General features: G+C 41.0%; 1 protein-coding gene across 1 annotated transcript in view; it reads left to right on the top strand.

Moving 5' to 3' along the window:
* Positions 1 to 17,607, top strand: part of KCNH8 (potassium voltage-gated channel subfamily H member 8) — a 386,604-nt gene that overhangs the window by 246,293 nt on the left and 122,704 nt on the right. The window contains exon 7 of the mRNA XM_048838548.2: positions 10,328 to 10,535. Coding sequence (XP_048694505.1) covers positions 10,328 to 10,535 — 208 coding nt within the window. The remainder of the gene's footprint in view (positions 1 to 10,327; positions 10,536 to 17,607) is intronic.

Raw genomic sequence — 17,607 nt, 5'->3', positions numbered from 1 at the left:
TGCTTTTCAAATTGAGGAGTGTTATAAATCGTTCAACTGGTTTTCCATCTGTGGGAGACACACATCTTAATACAGTACTCTATTGATCAATATGTGAAAGATCAGATGTAGAGTTGACAGATAAACTGAAGTACCCAGCAGTACTTATTTCATCCACAACAGCTGAACGAACTTTGTCACTCATTAGACCAATGAGTTGAGGAATAGCTCAGTGGTTTGAGCATTGGCCTGCTAAACCCAAGGTTGTGAGTTCAATCCTTAAGGGGGCCATTTAGGGATTTGGGGCAAAAATTGAGGATTGGTCCTGCTTTGAGCAGGGGGTTAGACAAGATGATCTCTTGAGGTCCCTTCCAACCCTGATATTCTGTGAGTTCATCACATATCGTCTTGGATAAGCATAATGGGTTACCTTTGCCAGCATTCCCATATTTTGAGATATGGCCTGCTAAAAATGGGTCAAACTGAACCACAACACAGGACAGGATCTGATTTCCTTGCATTATTTCAATCTACGTTAGTAAAATGCCCCCCTGGTTTAGGTGGGGATAAGTAATAAAAAAAGAACAGAAAAACGGGGGAAGAGTGTATAGTAGAGTGTAAGGAAGTCTAACAAAGTTCTGATTTTTCCTATGGTGACTACTCCAATGCTTTTTAAAAAAAAAATATCAAACATCAATTTTTTAAAAAAAAAACCTCATTTTTTTTGGTGCCCTCTGCTTTGCTGGTACCCTAAGCATGTGCTTAGTCTGCCTATTAGGTAATCCAGCCCTGCACAACTACAAAATGGGGACTAACTAGTAGTGCTGAAAACGGTCTGGGTTTATAGACCATAAATTGAATGAGAGTCAACAATCTGATGCAGCTGCAAAAAAGGCTAATATTCTGGGAGTATTAACAGTAGTGTCATCTGTAAGACACAGGAGGTAATTGTTCCACTATACTCAGCACTGGTGAGGCCTCAGCTGGACTACTGTATCTAGTTCTGGGGCTACGCTTAGGAAAGATGGGGACAAACTGGAGAGGAAAGCAACAATGATAAAAGGTTTAGAAAACCTGACCTATGAGAAAAGGAAAAAAACTGCACGTTTAGTCTTGAGAGACAAAAAGACCTGAAAACTGTCTTCAAATATCAAGGGATATTAAAAGAGGACAGAGATCAATTGTTCTCCATGGCCACTGAGTGTAGAACAAGAAGTAATGGACTTAATTTGCAGCAAGGAAGATTTAGGTTAAATATTAGGAATAACTTTCTGGAATGGGCTTCCAGAGGAGGTTGTGGAATCCACATAACTGGAGGATTTTAAGAACAGGTTGGACAAACACCTCTCAGGATGGTCTATGTTCACTCGGTCCTGCCTCAGCACAGGAGGTGGACTTGATGACCTCTTGAGATCCTTCCCAGTTTTACATTTCTATGATTTCTATTCTTTGAAATTTGTTTTCTCTTTCAGCACTGTGAAATGTTTTGGCCTAAGGTACTAAAGGGAGAAATCAAATACAGTTGTTGAAACGTATTTAACAGCTCAGCCATAGGCATCAAATTGACAAGAAGCCTGTCAGTGGTGCAGTGGCCCTATTGAATTCAGTGGGACTTGTGGGGGAGCAAGGTGCTACTAAAGCAGAGTAAAGAGATCAGAATTTGACCCATAAGAAATTACTAAGCAGAGCCAAAGTGTCCTCTGACAATATAACTGTGAGTTGGACTCTTACCCAAGTGACAAAATGTCAGCTAGATGAAGAAGAATTTTGAACAGTATTAAAGATAGAATGTCAAGACAAAATAAATTGAGCTTGTGCCTTTTTTGCTTCTTTGTAATGTATAAAGAGAGTGTAAAAATGGTCTTTTCTGAGATTTTTTGTCCTGTTCATTTTTAAATGAGAAATCTCTGTAGCCTTACCAACTTTAGCAAAATTAACCAGTGCTGGCAACTGGGATCAGCAATGGATACGTCTGAACTGGGTGCTGAAAATGCCTTACTTATCAATGTAGCCAAGGGCAAACTGGGTTCATCATCATTTCAGGAGTCCACATGGAAGTTAATGCTCTTCAGATCATCAATTTCTGCTCAGTACCTCTTCCCCCATTTCTTTGAGAAGGTGTGTTCTGTACAGATGGAGAGGGCCATATCCTCAGGAGAGGGCCTGGTTTCCATAGAATTTGCCTACACTTCTTGTGGCAGAATTAGACTCTTTCCTTCGTACGTGGTTATAAACTTTTATGCTTTGAATGGAGCATTCAGGAGAAACTCAATATCTAACTTCGGAAAGATTTTAGTAGAGATTTTCCATTCCTGTGGGTTTTTCACATAAGAGGGCTGGGTGTTTAATGCTTAGTATTTTGTAGTTCTTAGGATTTTGTCCTCCAGGAATGGGCACACACATCTCTTGTTAGTATTGAGAATTACACACGTAGGTTGAGGGTAGAATAGACCCCCTAGGTTAGAGAGCAAAACTAGCCAAACTCTTGAAATTAATTTAATTTAATTAATGCATATATTTGCATGAACAAAAATTAAAATATAATTATATAATATATTAATTCACATATTAATTCATCATCAACAAAATTATAATGCACTGAGCATCCTGAGCTACCAGTCCAGTTTAGCTCAGTGCATTGTAATTGTGCCAACCAACATGAATGTCAGTGAATTTTATTTCCAGTCAGAAATTTACATTGCAACTTCTTTATGAATGAGCCATTCCAAAGCCTTTTCTTCAAGGATTATTTTAAAAATAGACTATTTTAGTTTGTACCATAATCTGAATAAAATGTTTCCTTTAAAACTAGTACTGTTGGAATCGGGGCGGGGACAGGGGGGATCTTTATCATAATGAATTCTGTAGGGGAGAACCATTTTCCAACAATTACTTTTTCTGTTAAAGAAGACACAGCAATACAAATAGTTCAGATCAGTCCTTCCTATCATACCTTTTATCATTGTTCGCTGTGGACAATATTGTAGTAACTAATTACTTAGTAGGCCCCTGAAATAGTGATTCTCCATAAGATACATAGTGAGCCGTAGCTCTGAGCCCTGAGTAAGGGACAGTGTATAGCTGTGTTGCCCCAGGAAGTAATTGTGACTCTGGTCACCCTAGGTATCCCCAGCAGGGGAGTTATGGGAGGTTTCACTCCCTCTGTACCACCTCAGCTGAGCAAAGGGAGCATACCATGGCAGAGGATTGGCCAGCCTTATCTTCTCATTTAAGTCAGTCCATTCACAGCCATAATCATATTTGTGGCTGTTCTCTGAATTCTCTCTATTATGCAGTGGCCTTGTTTTCAGAGGCCTAGGACTTTTTAATCTTGTGCACTCACTGTCTCCCCAAATACCTACATGTTTTTATCTAAGAGCATAAATGCTGCACTGCTTTGCACTTCGTATTGTTATTTACCTCTCTGCAAAATTGGTGTTAAGTGCTACCAAACCAAAAATCTCAATATTACACCAGTAGTAGTTTTCTACACTCATTTTGCACATGATTTGTTCTAATGTAAATGACTATCTCTGGTGTAAGGCGAACAGCTAACAGAGTTTCTATGGGAGTTTGGCCTGAAAGGAGAGTGGTGGTTTTGTGTTCAGTGCTGGAGGTGCAGTCTTGGTTGGGTTTTTTTTTGTTTTGTTTTGTTTTGGGGTTTTTTTTTGTTTTTTTTGGAATAGGGTCTAGGAAAAGAATACAATGATGGCTACTGAGGCAGTAAAAAGTGAACAAAGTGAACTAAAAAGTGAACAGAGGAGATACAGAAAATGATTGGATGCAGAAGCTCTATTATGTATGTTATCCTTGAGTGGGTATCTGATGGAAGCTACTTATTGATGAAATATCACCTGATAGAGCTTATGAGAGAAGACCCAAAATAGCTAGTGGTGGTGATATCTAGTTGAGTAAAAGATTTGTTGCACTGGGGAATGAGGAGGGGAAAAAGGCAGAAGATGGGATATCGAGGAAGAAAAGAAGGGAAGCAAGTCCCTGAAGAAGAGAGGAAGAGATGATAGAGACAGCCAAGGACTTCAGTCTAAATGAGCCTGATGTATGGGGGCTGCAAGTTTGGAGAGAACATAAAACAAATTCATACCAGCACCTGAAAGAGACAGGTCTTTGTGATCAGGGACTCCATACTCTGAATTGACTGGCCTGTCCCCAGACCAGATCCACAGAACAGAAGAGTGTGCTGTCTGCCAGGAGCTGGGATTCAAGATATGTGCATGAGGCTGAAGAGGATCCTGATGGGAGTGAGGAAAAAAATCCATCAATTGTGCTGCATGTTAGGATAAATCACACTGCTAGATTCTCACTGGAATGGACCAAGGATGACTACACTTGGTTTGGAAAGACACACAAAGAAGTGGAAGCTCAGGTGATTTTCAGTGGAATACTTATGGTCCCTAGAAAAAGAGGGCAAAAGTGAGTAAGATAATGAAGATCAATAGATGGCTCAAGGCTTGGGGCTATATGAGGAATGTTTGGGGATTATTGACCATTGAGAGGCATTTATGGAGAGAGGATTTTTCTCCACTGATGGACTTCACTTAGATGCCTGGGGTATTGAGTCCAGAAGGTTAAGACTGCCATGACTGATAAGAAGGGCTTTAAAGTAGGAGATAAGGGGAGGAGGTTGGGAGAGACTCATGAAATCTCCACTCCTGGCTTTCAATGCATAGGAGCAGGAAAATCAGTTAAATGAAGATATAGTAAGAGATAATGGAATACCACAAAGTAAGAATATGGACAGAAAGGAGAAAGAAAATACAAATATTGATTAGAGTAATAGGTAGGTATTACATTTACTGAAAGGACTATATCTAATCCAGCTAGAAAACTGAGATGCTTATACTTGAGTGCAGTGAGTCGGGAAAATAAAATAGAAGAATTGGAACTACTGGTGCAGTAGGTCAAACCAGATATTCTAGAGCAGTGGTGGGCAACTGTGGGCAAAATGTGGAGGACCCTGGGAATTTTTTTAAATCAACTATACAAAAACTATCTGAAATTTGCATCCAAAGCAAGGGGGGAAAACCTATAGGGAAAGGCTCCACCCCCAGATGGATGAATAACCACCTTAAAAATGTTCTTAGGTGTAAGCAGAGAGTCTGTGTGAAATGGAAAGAGGGGTTGAGCACAAAGAAAGCACAATTATGGAGCTTAGAAAATGTAGGAACAAAGTGAGATTTGCTAAAAATCAAGATAAATTAGCTCTTGATAAGAAAATTAAAATAGAGATTTTTTTTTTTTAGCTATAGAAATAAAAAGAGAATAAGGAAGGATAAGGTTTGGCCATTAAGCAGTGTGCATGGGAAGGAGATTGATGATACTGTAGGTATGTCCCAAAACCTAAATGAATACTTTACCTTTCAGTAAGGATGATCATATGTCATATGTGCATGAAGGCAGTACTTCTAATGGAAATGAGCATCTAGAAGTGGAAATTACCACATCTGAGGTGTAAGAAAAGCATAAGAAGCTCAATGTGCTCAAACTGGAGGGAATGGATAATTTCAGATAAGAATACTGAAAAAACTGTCATGTGAGATTGCTAGTCTGATAGCAAGGATTTTTAATAGATCTATCTCTATGGGTACTACCATATGAGTACTTTCATTTAAGAAAAGCAAAAAGTGATCTGGGCATTATAGACATATTAGTCATTACAGACTTCAGTAGTATGCCGGGCTTTAGAGCAAATTGTGAAGGAAAGAATAATTAAATTCATGGAGGCAAATAGTAAAGGGGATGTAATGTAATGAGTTTACCGATGGTAGATCATACCAGGCTAACCTGATTTCCTTCTTTGAGAAAATAACTGATCTTTTTAGATAAAGGAAGTGCAGTAGATCTAATATATTTGGACTTCAGTAAAGCATTGTACCACATGGGAAATTCTTACTTAAATTAGGGAAGATGTGGATCAGTACAAGAATTGTAAGGTGGCTAAGGAACTGGTTAAGAGGGAGGAGGCAGCAGGTTGTGCTGAAATGTATTATTGGACTTCAGGGAGGTTACTAGCAGAGTTCAAGGATTGGTCTTGAGACCAACCTTGTTCAGTATTTTTACTAATGACAAGCACAAAAAGTAGGAGTATGCTCATGAAATTTGCCGGTGATACAAAAGTGGGAGCCATCACCGATATAGAGGAGGATGGAAATATTATACAGTAATGTCTGGGTGACCTTGAAGCCTAGAATGACAGAAATGGGTTGAAATTCAATAATATTAAGTGCAAGGCTATGCAGTTAGGGTCTAATAAGAATTTCTGCTTCAAGCTGGGGGCTTACCAGTTGGCAGCCAGAGAGGGAGAGAGATACCTGAGTGTGTGGGCCAGCCACAGGATGACTGAGTCACCAGTGTGATGTGTATGTGAAAAAGGCAAATACTGTATGATCTGAGGATGTAGCCCATGAGGCATTTCCAGTTGAGATAGAGAAATATTACTGCTATTGTGCAAGACCTCATTTGGAATACTGTGTACAGTTCTGGTCACCTATGTTCAAGAAAGATGATCTTAAACTGGCGCAGATGCAGGTACTAGGATGATCAGAGGAATGGACGGCCTGTCTTAGGACAGGAGACTGGAAGAGCCTAGCTTGCTTAGTCTGTGAAAATGAAGGCTGAGAGGGGATATGATTGCTCTCTACAAATACATTAGGGGGATAAATACCAGAAATGGTGGAGAGCTGTTAAGCTAAAGGACAATGCTGGCACAAATGGGTATAAACTGGCCATGAACAAATTCAGACTGGAAATTAGAAGAAGGTTTCTAACCATCAGAGGGGTTAGGTTCTGAAACAGACTCCCAATAGGAGTTGTGGGGGGAAACAACGTAATTCGTTTTAGAAAGAGCTAGACAAATTTGATTGTGGTTGTCTGAGGGGGTTACTCATGATGGTAGGGAGCAGGGCTCAGCAGCCCTGAGGCTCATTTCTAGTTTGTCCAATGTTCCTAAAAGCTCATGCTTCTGTGTTTCGGCCAGCCACCTGCAGCAGTCAGGAAGAGATCTTCTCCATTGCCAACCCAGTGTATTGTGGGCTGTATTTCTTTTTATAAACCTCCTTCTTCTGAAGCATCAGGGATTGCCACAGTTGAAGACAGGCCATCAGGTGGGATGGGTTGGGACTGTGAAGGCACCCAGCATTCTCTCTGAGGTGCTTGGGTGGCTGGCTTTTGCTCACATGCTCAGGGTCTAACTGATTTTGCTTTATCTGGGGTTGGGAAAGTCTTTTCCACCTGGTCAGATTGGGTAGTGACCACCTTCATCTTCCTCTGCAGCGTGTGGGTGTGGGACACTTGCCAGGACTATTTGGGTATATCTCGCTTAATCATTTCCTTGCCATCATGGGGGGCACTGGTGCAGCTCGGTCCCACCTATTCTCTTCCTGTGGCACATAAGTCTGGTCTTCTGTGGGCTGTAATACTTTGGTTTCATTTCAGATGTTGGGTTTAGTATTCAGATTCTGTTGGTGGCCTGTGATATACAGGAGGCCAGACTAGATGATCTGGTGTCCCTTCTGGTCTTAAATTCTGACTCTAAGGCAACAGAGAATCAAGCCCAAAGAGTCAAGAGAATTCCTTTCCAACTTTGTATGAAATTTAGCAATTTCATTTCTGATCCCTAACCGCCTCAGTAGTTCAAGGCAGTGAAGGCTGCTATTATTTCAGCTTATACTGCCTTTTGCTAAACTCTCGTCTTTATGTCATTTCCACAGGAAAGGTTAACCCAGCTAGTCTAAATTGATTAACTGAATGTAGAAATTCAGCTAGCATTGTATTTATGGACAAAGCAAATCTACACTGGCACAAGTATGAGTGCTGATTCTTCACTTTGTCTTTCTAAATTTATTATAGAGAAAATAAAGCTGCCTGCTTGCATCTGAGATCTTTCAATGACAGATTGAACACAATAGAAGAAAAAAACTGGGAATAACTAATGAGAAAATTCAGTGTAATTATCTAAGATTTATTATGCTAATGTGCAAATTTATTTTCACATAATTTCAAGATGTGGGGCTTTTTAGCCCAAGTAGAAAAATGAAATATTTTTCTAGACCTCATAAAAAGAAATGTTGCATTGTTTCAACTATTGTTTAATATCCAGTAGTGTTCTCCCTTTTTTACCAAAACAAATTGGTCAAAGTTCAGAATGTAGTCACAATTTACCTATGAATGAACATGGAAATCAGCATTTTTTTTTACCAACATGACTTATGCCTGGGGATTCTTTTTAATCTTAACAGTACTTTTGCCATGCGGTAGTTATGGCCATATCTGAATTTAAGCATTTATATCTCAGCTATATCTGAATTTAAGCATTTATATGTCATTATTTGCTTGTATTATGGTAGTGCCTACAGGCCCAAATTAGAGGTGAGGGTTCTATTGTGCTAGGCACTGTACATACATATAACAAAAAAGATTGCCCCAAAGATTTTTACAGCTGTCAGCCACAGTCCTACAGACTTACTCACATGGTTAACTTTACAAATATGAGTAATCCCCCTGACTCCTTAGCACATGACAAGAGATGGCTAAAACAAGCAAATGCAAGGAAGGGAGGAGGACATGGGGACAGTGAAAGGTTTGTTTGGTATAATAAACAGCAGTCTCCGCATGCAGACAGACTGCCTAGCCGTTGTCAGTTATTATTGATTGCAGTGCCGTGTCCTTAAGGAAGGATTTTAAAGGAGAATACTGTAGCGGTTTTGTGGATTTTTTCCTCAATTGTATTGGGGGCAGCATGGGAGAAAGCATGAAGGTTCTTGAGAAATAATTAAAATAATGGGCAATGAAGGCACTGGTAAAAAGTTCAGGGGATAATGAGGCCTGCAGTATAAATCGATATCAAGGATTAGTTGTTAATGTTTTATAGTGGTGTCACATCAGTCTATTGGGCCATATTCTGTTGTCAGTAACACCAGGTAAATTTAAATAGCTTCATTGATGTCAATGGATTTGCACAGGTGTAACCGGGAACAGAATAAAGCCCATGGCTGGTTTGGGGTTTCATTCGTCATTCCGAACTCAGCTCAGGTTGTGAACTTTATCAGCCAAACTAGGCCTAGTTTTGAGTGAACAGAGCCATTTTATTTAAACTTTTAGAATGTCAACTTTTGATAATGGAAACAAAAAGCCTTCAATTCATACTGGGATTAATATAAGAAAACAATGGTCAAAAATGAAAAGATTTGCTCATGTTTTTTATAGCACCCATTGCTGTAATATCCACATGTTCTGGAAGTACTAGAGGGAAATATGCAGTTTGATTTGTGTTTTTCAGCCAACACAAGACAGACACAGAATGAGTCTTTAAAAATGTATAGATTCCTATGACTATATGAAATGAATGTAAATAGTGATGACAAATGACAGTAAAATGTAAGCAGGAGACCTGGAATAGCCTCTGGGTTTGGCAGGAGATTTAAAAGTTTGAGTCAAATTTTCACAATTTCTGGAAGCTGTTTGGTTTCTGCATCCATTGAAAAATACAAAATCAGATTAATGCACATTGCATTCTCTGTAGCAAGAAGCTGTATCATGTGGAAATACTACAAGGACCTTCTCTGAGGCATAATCCCTTATGGAGCTCTCCTTTGCAATGGAGCAATAACTCCTCCCTTCACTGCTCTCTCCCCCTACAAAATAGTGTGCTTGAATGACATATCAGAGCCTGTAATGTTCTATCTGGTCTCTGTCCTGCAAAATATCTGTAGCGTGCTCTTGCTTCCAATGCACAAACTACATGCCATGTTTTTTATCTAATATCCACCTTGGAAGAAACTGCTCATCCGCTTTTTTCCCAGGCTTTAGTTACTGAATCATTTTTATCCCACATGTAACGCTATTGACTTTGGCCCAGTGTGGTTTATTTAATCATACTGTTTGGCCCTTTGTTAGCAGTAATCAAAAACTATTACAAAAATGGGGCAGTTTGTTTCTTCATGTTGGAGCCACGTGAAATTTGGTCAGTTTGGCTCATTTTGTTTTTTGGTTGAGGGGTGTGCCTAAATGCAATACTTAAGTGAAACCCGAGGCCTCGGGCTGCACACAAAGCAAGGCCAAAGATCAAGACTGTCTGTGTTTTGAAATCAGTTTGGCTGCAGCCAAATATATATATACATACTCAGATTTTTAAAAATGTACTGGCTTTGCCTCTGTTTGAACTTGTGAGTCTAAATCTTAGCTTAATGCATGCACTGAGTAACTAAGTTGTGTGTGCGTCTGGCAAGGAAATTTTATAGAACTTGAGAGGGGAGAGGACTTTTTCTTTCTTCCACTAAACCAGGACTTTGTTTAGTATATTTCAACAGTGCTGAAAATTCTATTTCCCTAGGTGTCCCTTGTCCACCTCCTAAAGACTGTCCGATTGCTGCGTCTTTTACGTCTTCTTCAGAAGCTGGATCGTTATTCCCAGCACAGCACAATTGTCCTCACACTTCTTATGTCTATGTTTGCATTGCTTGCTCACTGGATGGCATGCATTTGGTATGTCATTGGAAAAAAGGAGATGGAAGAGAATAATCCCGTTACTTGGGATGTAGGTAAGAGTCTGTTTTTTACCATATATAAATCACCCAGTGTTTCCTTTCTTGTTGTTAAAGTTTATAATACTGTACCATATTGCTCTGTAGGATATAAAAGCTAAAACTACACAGTATATTTTATTAACCAGGGCATATTTAATACATGTAAATATTTAAAATGAATTGCCTGATGATTAAGGGATGGGTAATCCCACTGAAATTTGACCCAAATGTCCATTCCTCAACCCCACATTTGTGTACCTACAAAGTGAACATGATTTATATATTAAACAAGGTTTTGCATATTTGATTCTAAGAAGCTAAGTTCTTTTGAGTTTACCTAATTGTAAATTTCTATCTACCTACCTTCAACACAAGAAAAGACTGTCATTCCTTTAACTGTCTCCTTTTCTTTTTAAAACATAGTCTATACTTTAATATGTTTTCCATGTATGATGTTTTAAATAATCAATTTTGTTTAGTTTTTCTAGTAATGTTTATTTAAGCATTTATTATTTTTCTCGAAGTGCATTAAACCAGTGGCAAGGGTTTGTTGCCCAAATCATATATGTCTGCTGATGGTATTTAAAACATTCAGTAAAAGATCAACAGTTTACGGACAATAACATTTTATAGGTACTGGTCCATCTTCATCCCAATAATAACCAGATTGAAATCAGTGAGTCACCAGGGATGATTTGGCCCAGTTTCTGTCATTTAAAGCTGTTATCTTTCCTGAGCTGAAAATGTGAACTCTACTAGCACACAAGAAGGTACAGGAGAGTGTGTGAAGAACTGATCATTTCATCACTAGGATTGGGGAAATGCTTTCTGCCTAAATTTGAACCCACTTGAGGTCAAGCATTTGCAAGTTTGGTGCATATTTCATTGTTTTTGAGTTCCTGTTTCACTTGGAATTGAGAGAGATCCAATTTTTCAAAAAGGATTAAACTGGAGCACAGAGTAAGAGGAGTGAAAAACAAAGATTTTGAAAAATTAGCAGAGAGGAAGAGTCAATAGAAAAATTCTGATGAAAAGATAAATACCATATACAGGCTTTCCTTTAGTCAGATTTTTTGTCAAAAAAATTGGAGAATGAGGAGGTGAGCAAAGATTTTCAATTATAGATGTGGTGGGAGATCTGAAATGCAAACTACTTTAGTGAATCTCGCAAACCAAAACAATAGCTCATGAGGTTTGCAAATCATGGAAAGTCAGGAGAGGCTTCCAGTTCTTAGTAGCTTCACAACGTAATGGGTAGAACCTGAACTGGCTTCTTTTCTAAAATCCTCCAGTGACCGGCCTTGTTTGTTTGGGAAGGGTGTGGAAGGGGGAAAACATGTTAATGGGGAAGGTCTGTACTTTTCAGGTTAAACCTAAGGGCCAGTTTCTTCAACTAAAAGAAAAGGAGTACTTGTGGCACCTTAGAGATGCATCTCATGAAGTGAGCTGCTCACGAAAGCTTATGCTCAAATAAATTTGTTAGTCTCTAAGGTGCCACAAGTACTCCTTTTCTTTTTGCGAATACAGACTAACACGGCTGCTACTCTGAAACCTTTCTTCAACTAGGTATCTTGTGTTTCTTCTGAGTGATGTTCAAGACTTCTGGAGCTTTCAAAGTTGTATTGGATGGGAACTCCTCCCTCCCTCCCTCCCCCCCAATTATATTTAGTTATAAGGGTTTGCATCTATAAACTGGGAGATGAATTGACTGTTATATGTGAACAGGAAGGGGTTTGGTAGTGATTGGGTATTACTGCAACTACATCACTTTTTCTTTAAAAGCAGTAACTATCACCCTGCAGCTTTCAGAGTCATTCTAACTTCACTCTGAATGAAGAACAAAGAAGAATTTCTTCTGTCTTTTTCTTTGCTGGCCAACCATGAGTCACCCCTTTTCTTCACTTTCTTTTTTTTTTTCTTCCTAGTTGTCTTTTCCTTTGACTTTACATAAAACCTTTTGTTCTTGTCTAGGTGAATAGAAAGAGGTCAAGGACAATGGTAAAATTGGTTGGGTCTTGTAAACTCTGTTGATTTTCTTTGTTCTGTAAAATACAAAAGGGCTGAATAGAAACATGCGAGTATTTTAGGTGTGTTTTTGTTGTTTTTAAGAAAGGCCTGTTGCCTACTCAACACTGTATACATACCTGATAGAGTAATATAGGACTCATTCCCTTTCAGATGCCTGCTCAGGAAAATGTTTGGTGAGGGAAGTATACAAACAGCAGGGACTAAGTGTACAGAGAAGTTGGCTCTAGCTAAAACATCAGGTCCTTTTCTTGCCTCCTTGAATTCCCCCCCACACACACACACCCTTCTTTAAAAGTTGCTGCAAGAGGAATGACTGATGGGAAAACTAGTGGGAAGGTTAAAAGTGCCTGACCTGGAACTAACTGAGGAAGTCGGAGGGAGAAAGTCAGGGAGAGGAACACCTAATCAACGCACCTCTCCAGCTTACCGTGAGGCTACCAAAATCCTGTCTGATTCTCTGTCATGCATGTCTATTGTTCATGTTTTCTTCCTCTTTGTCATGAATTTGTTTGTACAAAACAGCTCCTGGGGCTGGCTGATGAGCTCCTCACAAAGTGCAGTGCAGAAACCTCACAAAGCTGTAGCAGAAGAGGGGGAGATGCAAAGAAAGCCCAGTGTTTGAATTGGTCACACGTTCACGAGCAGAAACAAAATAAGGAAAAAAGTTGTGCTCAACAGGCATATTAAACAGCCTTCAAAGGACATTGTCAGCGGGTTTAGGCTCTGAAAGTTAGTTTATTCAAACACACTTAGCACTGTCTCAGTTACCAGGCAAACTGGCCCTCTGATTCCCATTGAGTGCACACACCCCCTACAGTCTCAGGCCATGGGCCATCACATCATATCAATTATGTGATTCTCAGATTCTGACTGGGCCCTAGGTGGCAGTGCCCAGGTACTAACCATGATTGCCTCAGCAGGCCTGACGAAAGGTATATCTACACTTAGGGCGGCATGTGCGCACGCTGCACAGCCAACTCGCGCTGTGATAAATAGACTGTGAGGCACAATGTAGGTGAGTAGAGTGCCCTATACTCCTGTACCCCCAGGGTATATACTCCATACGGCTCTCTACACACCCAAGCAGTCCCTCCCATGTCTACGCTGTTGCAGTGTAGTGTCCTGCTGTGTCCTCCAGTGAAGAGCTACTGGAGTGTGTAGCAACACACCACAGTAACAAGTGTGGATGCAGCCTGTGGCACGTACCTACATGTGTAGCGCCTGTCGTCTACATGCTGCCATAAGTGTAGGCATAGCTTTAGGCTCAGGCCCTGCAGTTCTGTGCTCTCTGGGGGCAATGACCGTGGTAATTAGAGACCAAACAGCCTCCTTAAAGTAAAATAGCATTTATTTAGAACAGAAGCATTTCTAGAAAACATATCATAAAAACAATGTAACACGCTACACATGTGTCTGGCTTAGCAGGTGTTTAACCATCTTCCACGTGGGGACAGAGGAAGAAATAGCTTCCTATACACTGTTCCACAGAGCCTCTTTCTGTCAGCTTGTCTCCTTGTCAAAGCTCACTGATGCTCCCAGGACAGCTCCTGGTGACTCACCACCCTTTGCAGGGATCAAGACAACTTTTTAACTCTTTATAACCCATTTGATCTCTAGACTCCCAGCCTGACAGAAGAGCTGTGTCACTTCCCCCTACAGCCTGGAAGGATGCCACTGTATTTTAAGTGTGTGCTTCCATGTTCTTATCCGGGAAGCTATTTTGTTGTCTTTCTGTACCGACCCCATTGAATTCAAGTATTACAGGCTGCCCTTTTTAGAGCTAGTGAGCCTGGGGCTAGCCAGCACTGTTCTGAGGCAGAGTGCCATTAAGGACCAGTGTTTGGGCCTGGTAGAGAGGATAATCAGACCCAGCAGGGAAGAGGTCAGGTGATACCTGTAAAGGTTGAAAGAGTTGAACTGAGAAGGCTTGCTACAAGGAAGCAGTTTGGCTCAGGGAGTGGGGCAGAGGGGGTGGGGGGAGAGATTTGCAGGCAGACAGCCTCTCCGGGGACTGAGGAAGAGCTGCCAGGGGCATGTAAGCTCTGGCGAAGAAGCCCTGGATCAGGAGAATTGTGCAGCTGTTGGATTAATGTTGAACTGTTTATTTTGGGGATTTTGCTGAAGATTGTAGCACCACCAGTAAATGAAGCCCCGAGGGAAAAAGGCCTGATCCAGACTCTGGGCATAGAGACCGTTCAGCAGCTTACACATAATAATAAACATTCCATTATCCCTTCTAGACAATAACTTCCCCTTGCAGACCAGGTCACATACAGCGTTCATAACATTATTACATATCAGCTTCACATCTGTCACCAGCAGCATTGCCAACCTTCTCTCCATATGTTATATGTAATAATTTAGTACAGGGGTTTTTAAAAGGAAAACAATTGAAAATATTGAAAGTATTAGAATAGTTGGAAAACAACGGGCTCAGAAAGTCTCAAACAAGGACTAAGTCACCTTCCATAAAATGTACATCAAATTTCTACCTGAGCATATGCACTCTCCATATATTAGAACAGTGGGCTATATTCTGCCCTCAGCCAGATTTGTGTAACCACATTGGTTTTTTTCACATGCAAGTTATTTGCTGGTAAGACATAATGCTAGATTTTGAGCTCCCTGTGAAATCTGATTAGTGCTACTGTGGCAATGTAGTGCGTTAGCGGTGGTCCTCCCCCTCTGGTTCAGTGGGAGGCTGCCCTGCCTCACTACATAAATGGACATCACCCACAGTCAGGGAATTAGCAGAGCACTGAACAATCTATGGCTCTGGCCTGTAGTCAGGGCAGCGCAGCAAAAGTGTCTCTGAGCCCAGGCCCTCAGGCAGGGCGGGGCAACAAACAGTCTGGCTCTGGCCTGTAATCAGGATAGAGCAGCAAAGGGTCAGGCGTTCTAGCTCCAGAAGATGGCCAACAAACGTGGGGCTTTTGGCTTAGAGACGGGAGGCTGCCACCCCAGGGGTGGGATGGCAGGGGGTAGATGGACCTGGGCCTACCTGACTCCACCGAGCCCCAGGCCAGAGCCCTAACAGTGGTGGAGTTAGGGGTCAGTGGGGAATCCAGCTGCAACGTGCTAACTGCAGTTTAGGTAGCGATGCAGCCAGACTGAGGTCAGCTACCCTTGGGCCACTTCCTACCCTCCTCTCAGGTTGCACTGGATCCATTGAGTGTCCTCCGACTCCTCAGGATTGGTAGCCAGTGGCCGTTCCAGCAACTCCTCAATGTCTCAGTCTACTGGTGACCCCAGCCACTTTGGCAAGTCCTCAGCTTAGCGTAGCTCCCCTTCGGTCTTCAGGCTCAGGAGTGGGCAGAAGGTGTCTGTTTCCTCTGGCGGCTGCAGCCCAACTGGGCTCCAGGACTTGCCCTTTATACTTCCAAGCATGGCCTGGCTCTGCCCACCTGGGTTCAGAAAGTGGTCCTTCCCCCTGTGCCTCAGTGGGAGGCACTCCACCTCACTACAGACAGTATAAAGCTGATTCAAGCTGGCTAAAATTACCCATAATGCAAGGGAATCCTCAAGTGTGGTAGAAGCAGCGCATCCAGCCTTATGCCAACCCATCTCCCCAGATAAGGGACGTATGTGGAGGAGGTGGAGAGAGTTTGGCTGGTGTGCTGCAGCACACTGGCGATCTCCAGATGCCACTTGGAACCATAACCTGGAACAATCTTGAGGCTGCTTTACTTTACACCTGGGGCAACACTTGCCCCTGGAAGCCCCAAGGATTGGGAGAGGATAAAGATGTCATAGACACACCTTCTTCCTGAGAGTACATCTGAGCTGAACCCAAGGACTGGAACCATAGAATGTCACAAACCAGTAATATTGTATGAATTTCTGTTCATGTTTGCATAGCCTCTTCTTTGTCATTGAGTTACCCTGTGAATAGTCGGGTAATTATTATAAGCATAGTAGAGTTGGGTCAAAGGTAAATAGGAGTCACTAGTGAAATAGAGTTTGTCCTGTTAATTTATACATCTGCATCATATTTTACCTCAAAACATATTAGGATTTAAATACAATCAATGAGACCACTCTCTAAGTAGGATACAACTGAGCATAAGTACAAGTCACAAGAGCAGGTCCTTAATAATGAGGAGCTTCTCCTCCTGTTTTATAAAGGATGAGAGTCCACATTTATTTAGAGCCCAATTCTGACACTTGCTCACATTAACTAATACCGTACTCCATTAAGAGTTCCACTGATTTCAGAAGGACTACTTGCTAAGTAAGGTACCGCTTAATGCAGGTAAGGGTGGCAGAACCTGGCCTTAGTTTTTGTACCTAATCTGCCAATTGCATTTTACCATTACCTTTTTATTCAATATAGTTAAAACCACAACTAGACACTCAGTTTTTAAAGATGGCTGTGATTGAAAGCCCACTGAAGGCAATGAAAGTCTTTCTATGGACTCTAGTGGGCTTTAGATCAGGCCCTAAGCCAGTATTTTGAGAAAGATGTATATGTATCTTTATTCTGCTGTTTGGTTACAAAAGAACATGTCTCCTCCTTAGAAGCAGATTTTTTCTTCTCCTGTTAGCTGTGGTAGTAAGAGCCTTATAGCTGAAAAGCTCTTCTGGATTAACGGTATTGCCATGACAGTGCATCTAGCAGCTGAAAGAAAAAGATGTCTTTGGCTGGAGGAGGGACAAAAATTAGTGATTCTTTGTTTTTATAGATAGACTTGTTTCAGATCCTATTTCTTTTATCAACTTCCTTACCATGTTTAGTGTTTCCTCAGAAAGCTTTCAACACAGAATAAAGTCTGAGGTTTTGCTGATGCTCTAAAATTTTTAGGCTGTAATATTGTAACTATTACTTAGGACCTAGTTGTGCTAACAGATATACATCATAACCCTGATCCCATACCATTGACTTGGGGACATGCATGGGGCCCATGTATCTGTTTCTTTGGCTAATTTAAACAAACCAGGTACTTAGTTTGCATGTGGATTAGGGAGAGGGGAATGATAAAGTGCTTCTAATGAAAATACACAAAGCAGAAAAGTGTGTGTGCTGTGTTCTTATTGAGCCAAATCATGAAGTTCTTCCTCA

The sequence above is a fragment of the Caretta caretta genome, chromosome 2 (genome assembly GCF_965140235.1).
Source record: "Caretta caretta isolate rCarCar2 chromosome 2, rCarCar1.hap1, whole genome shotgun sequence".
NCBI lineage: Eukaryota > Metazoa > Chordata > Testudines > Cheloniidae > Caretta > Caretta caretta.
This window is presented reverse-complemented; position numbering and strand designations above follow the sequence as displayed.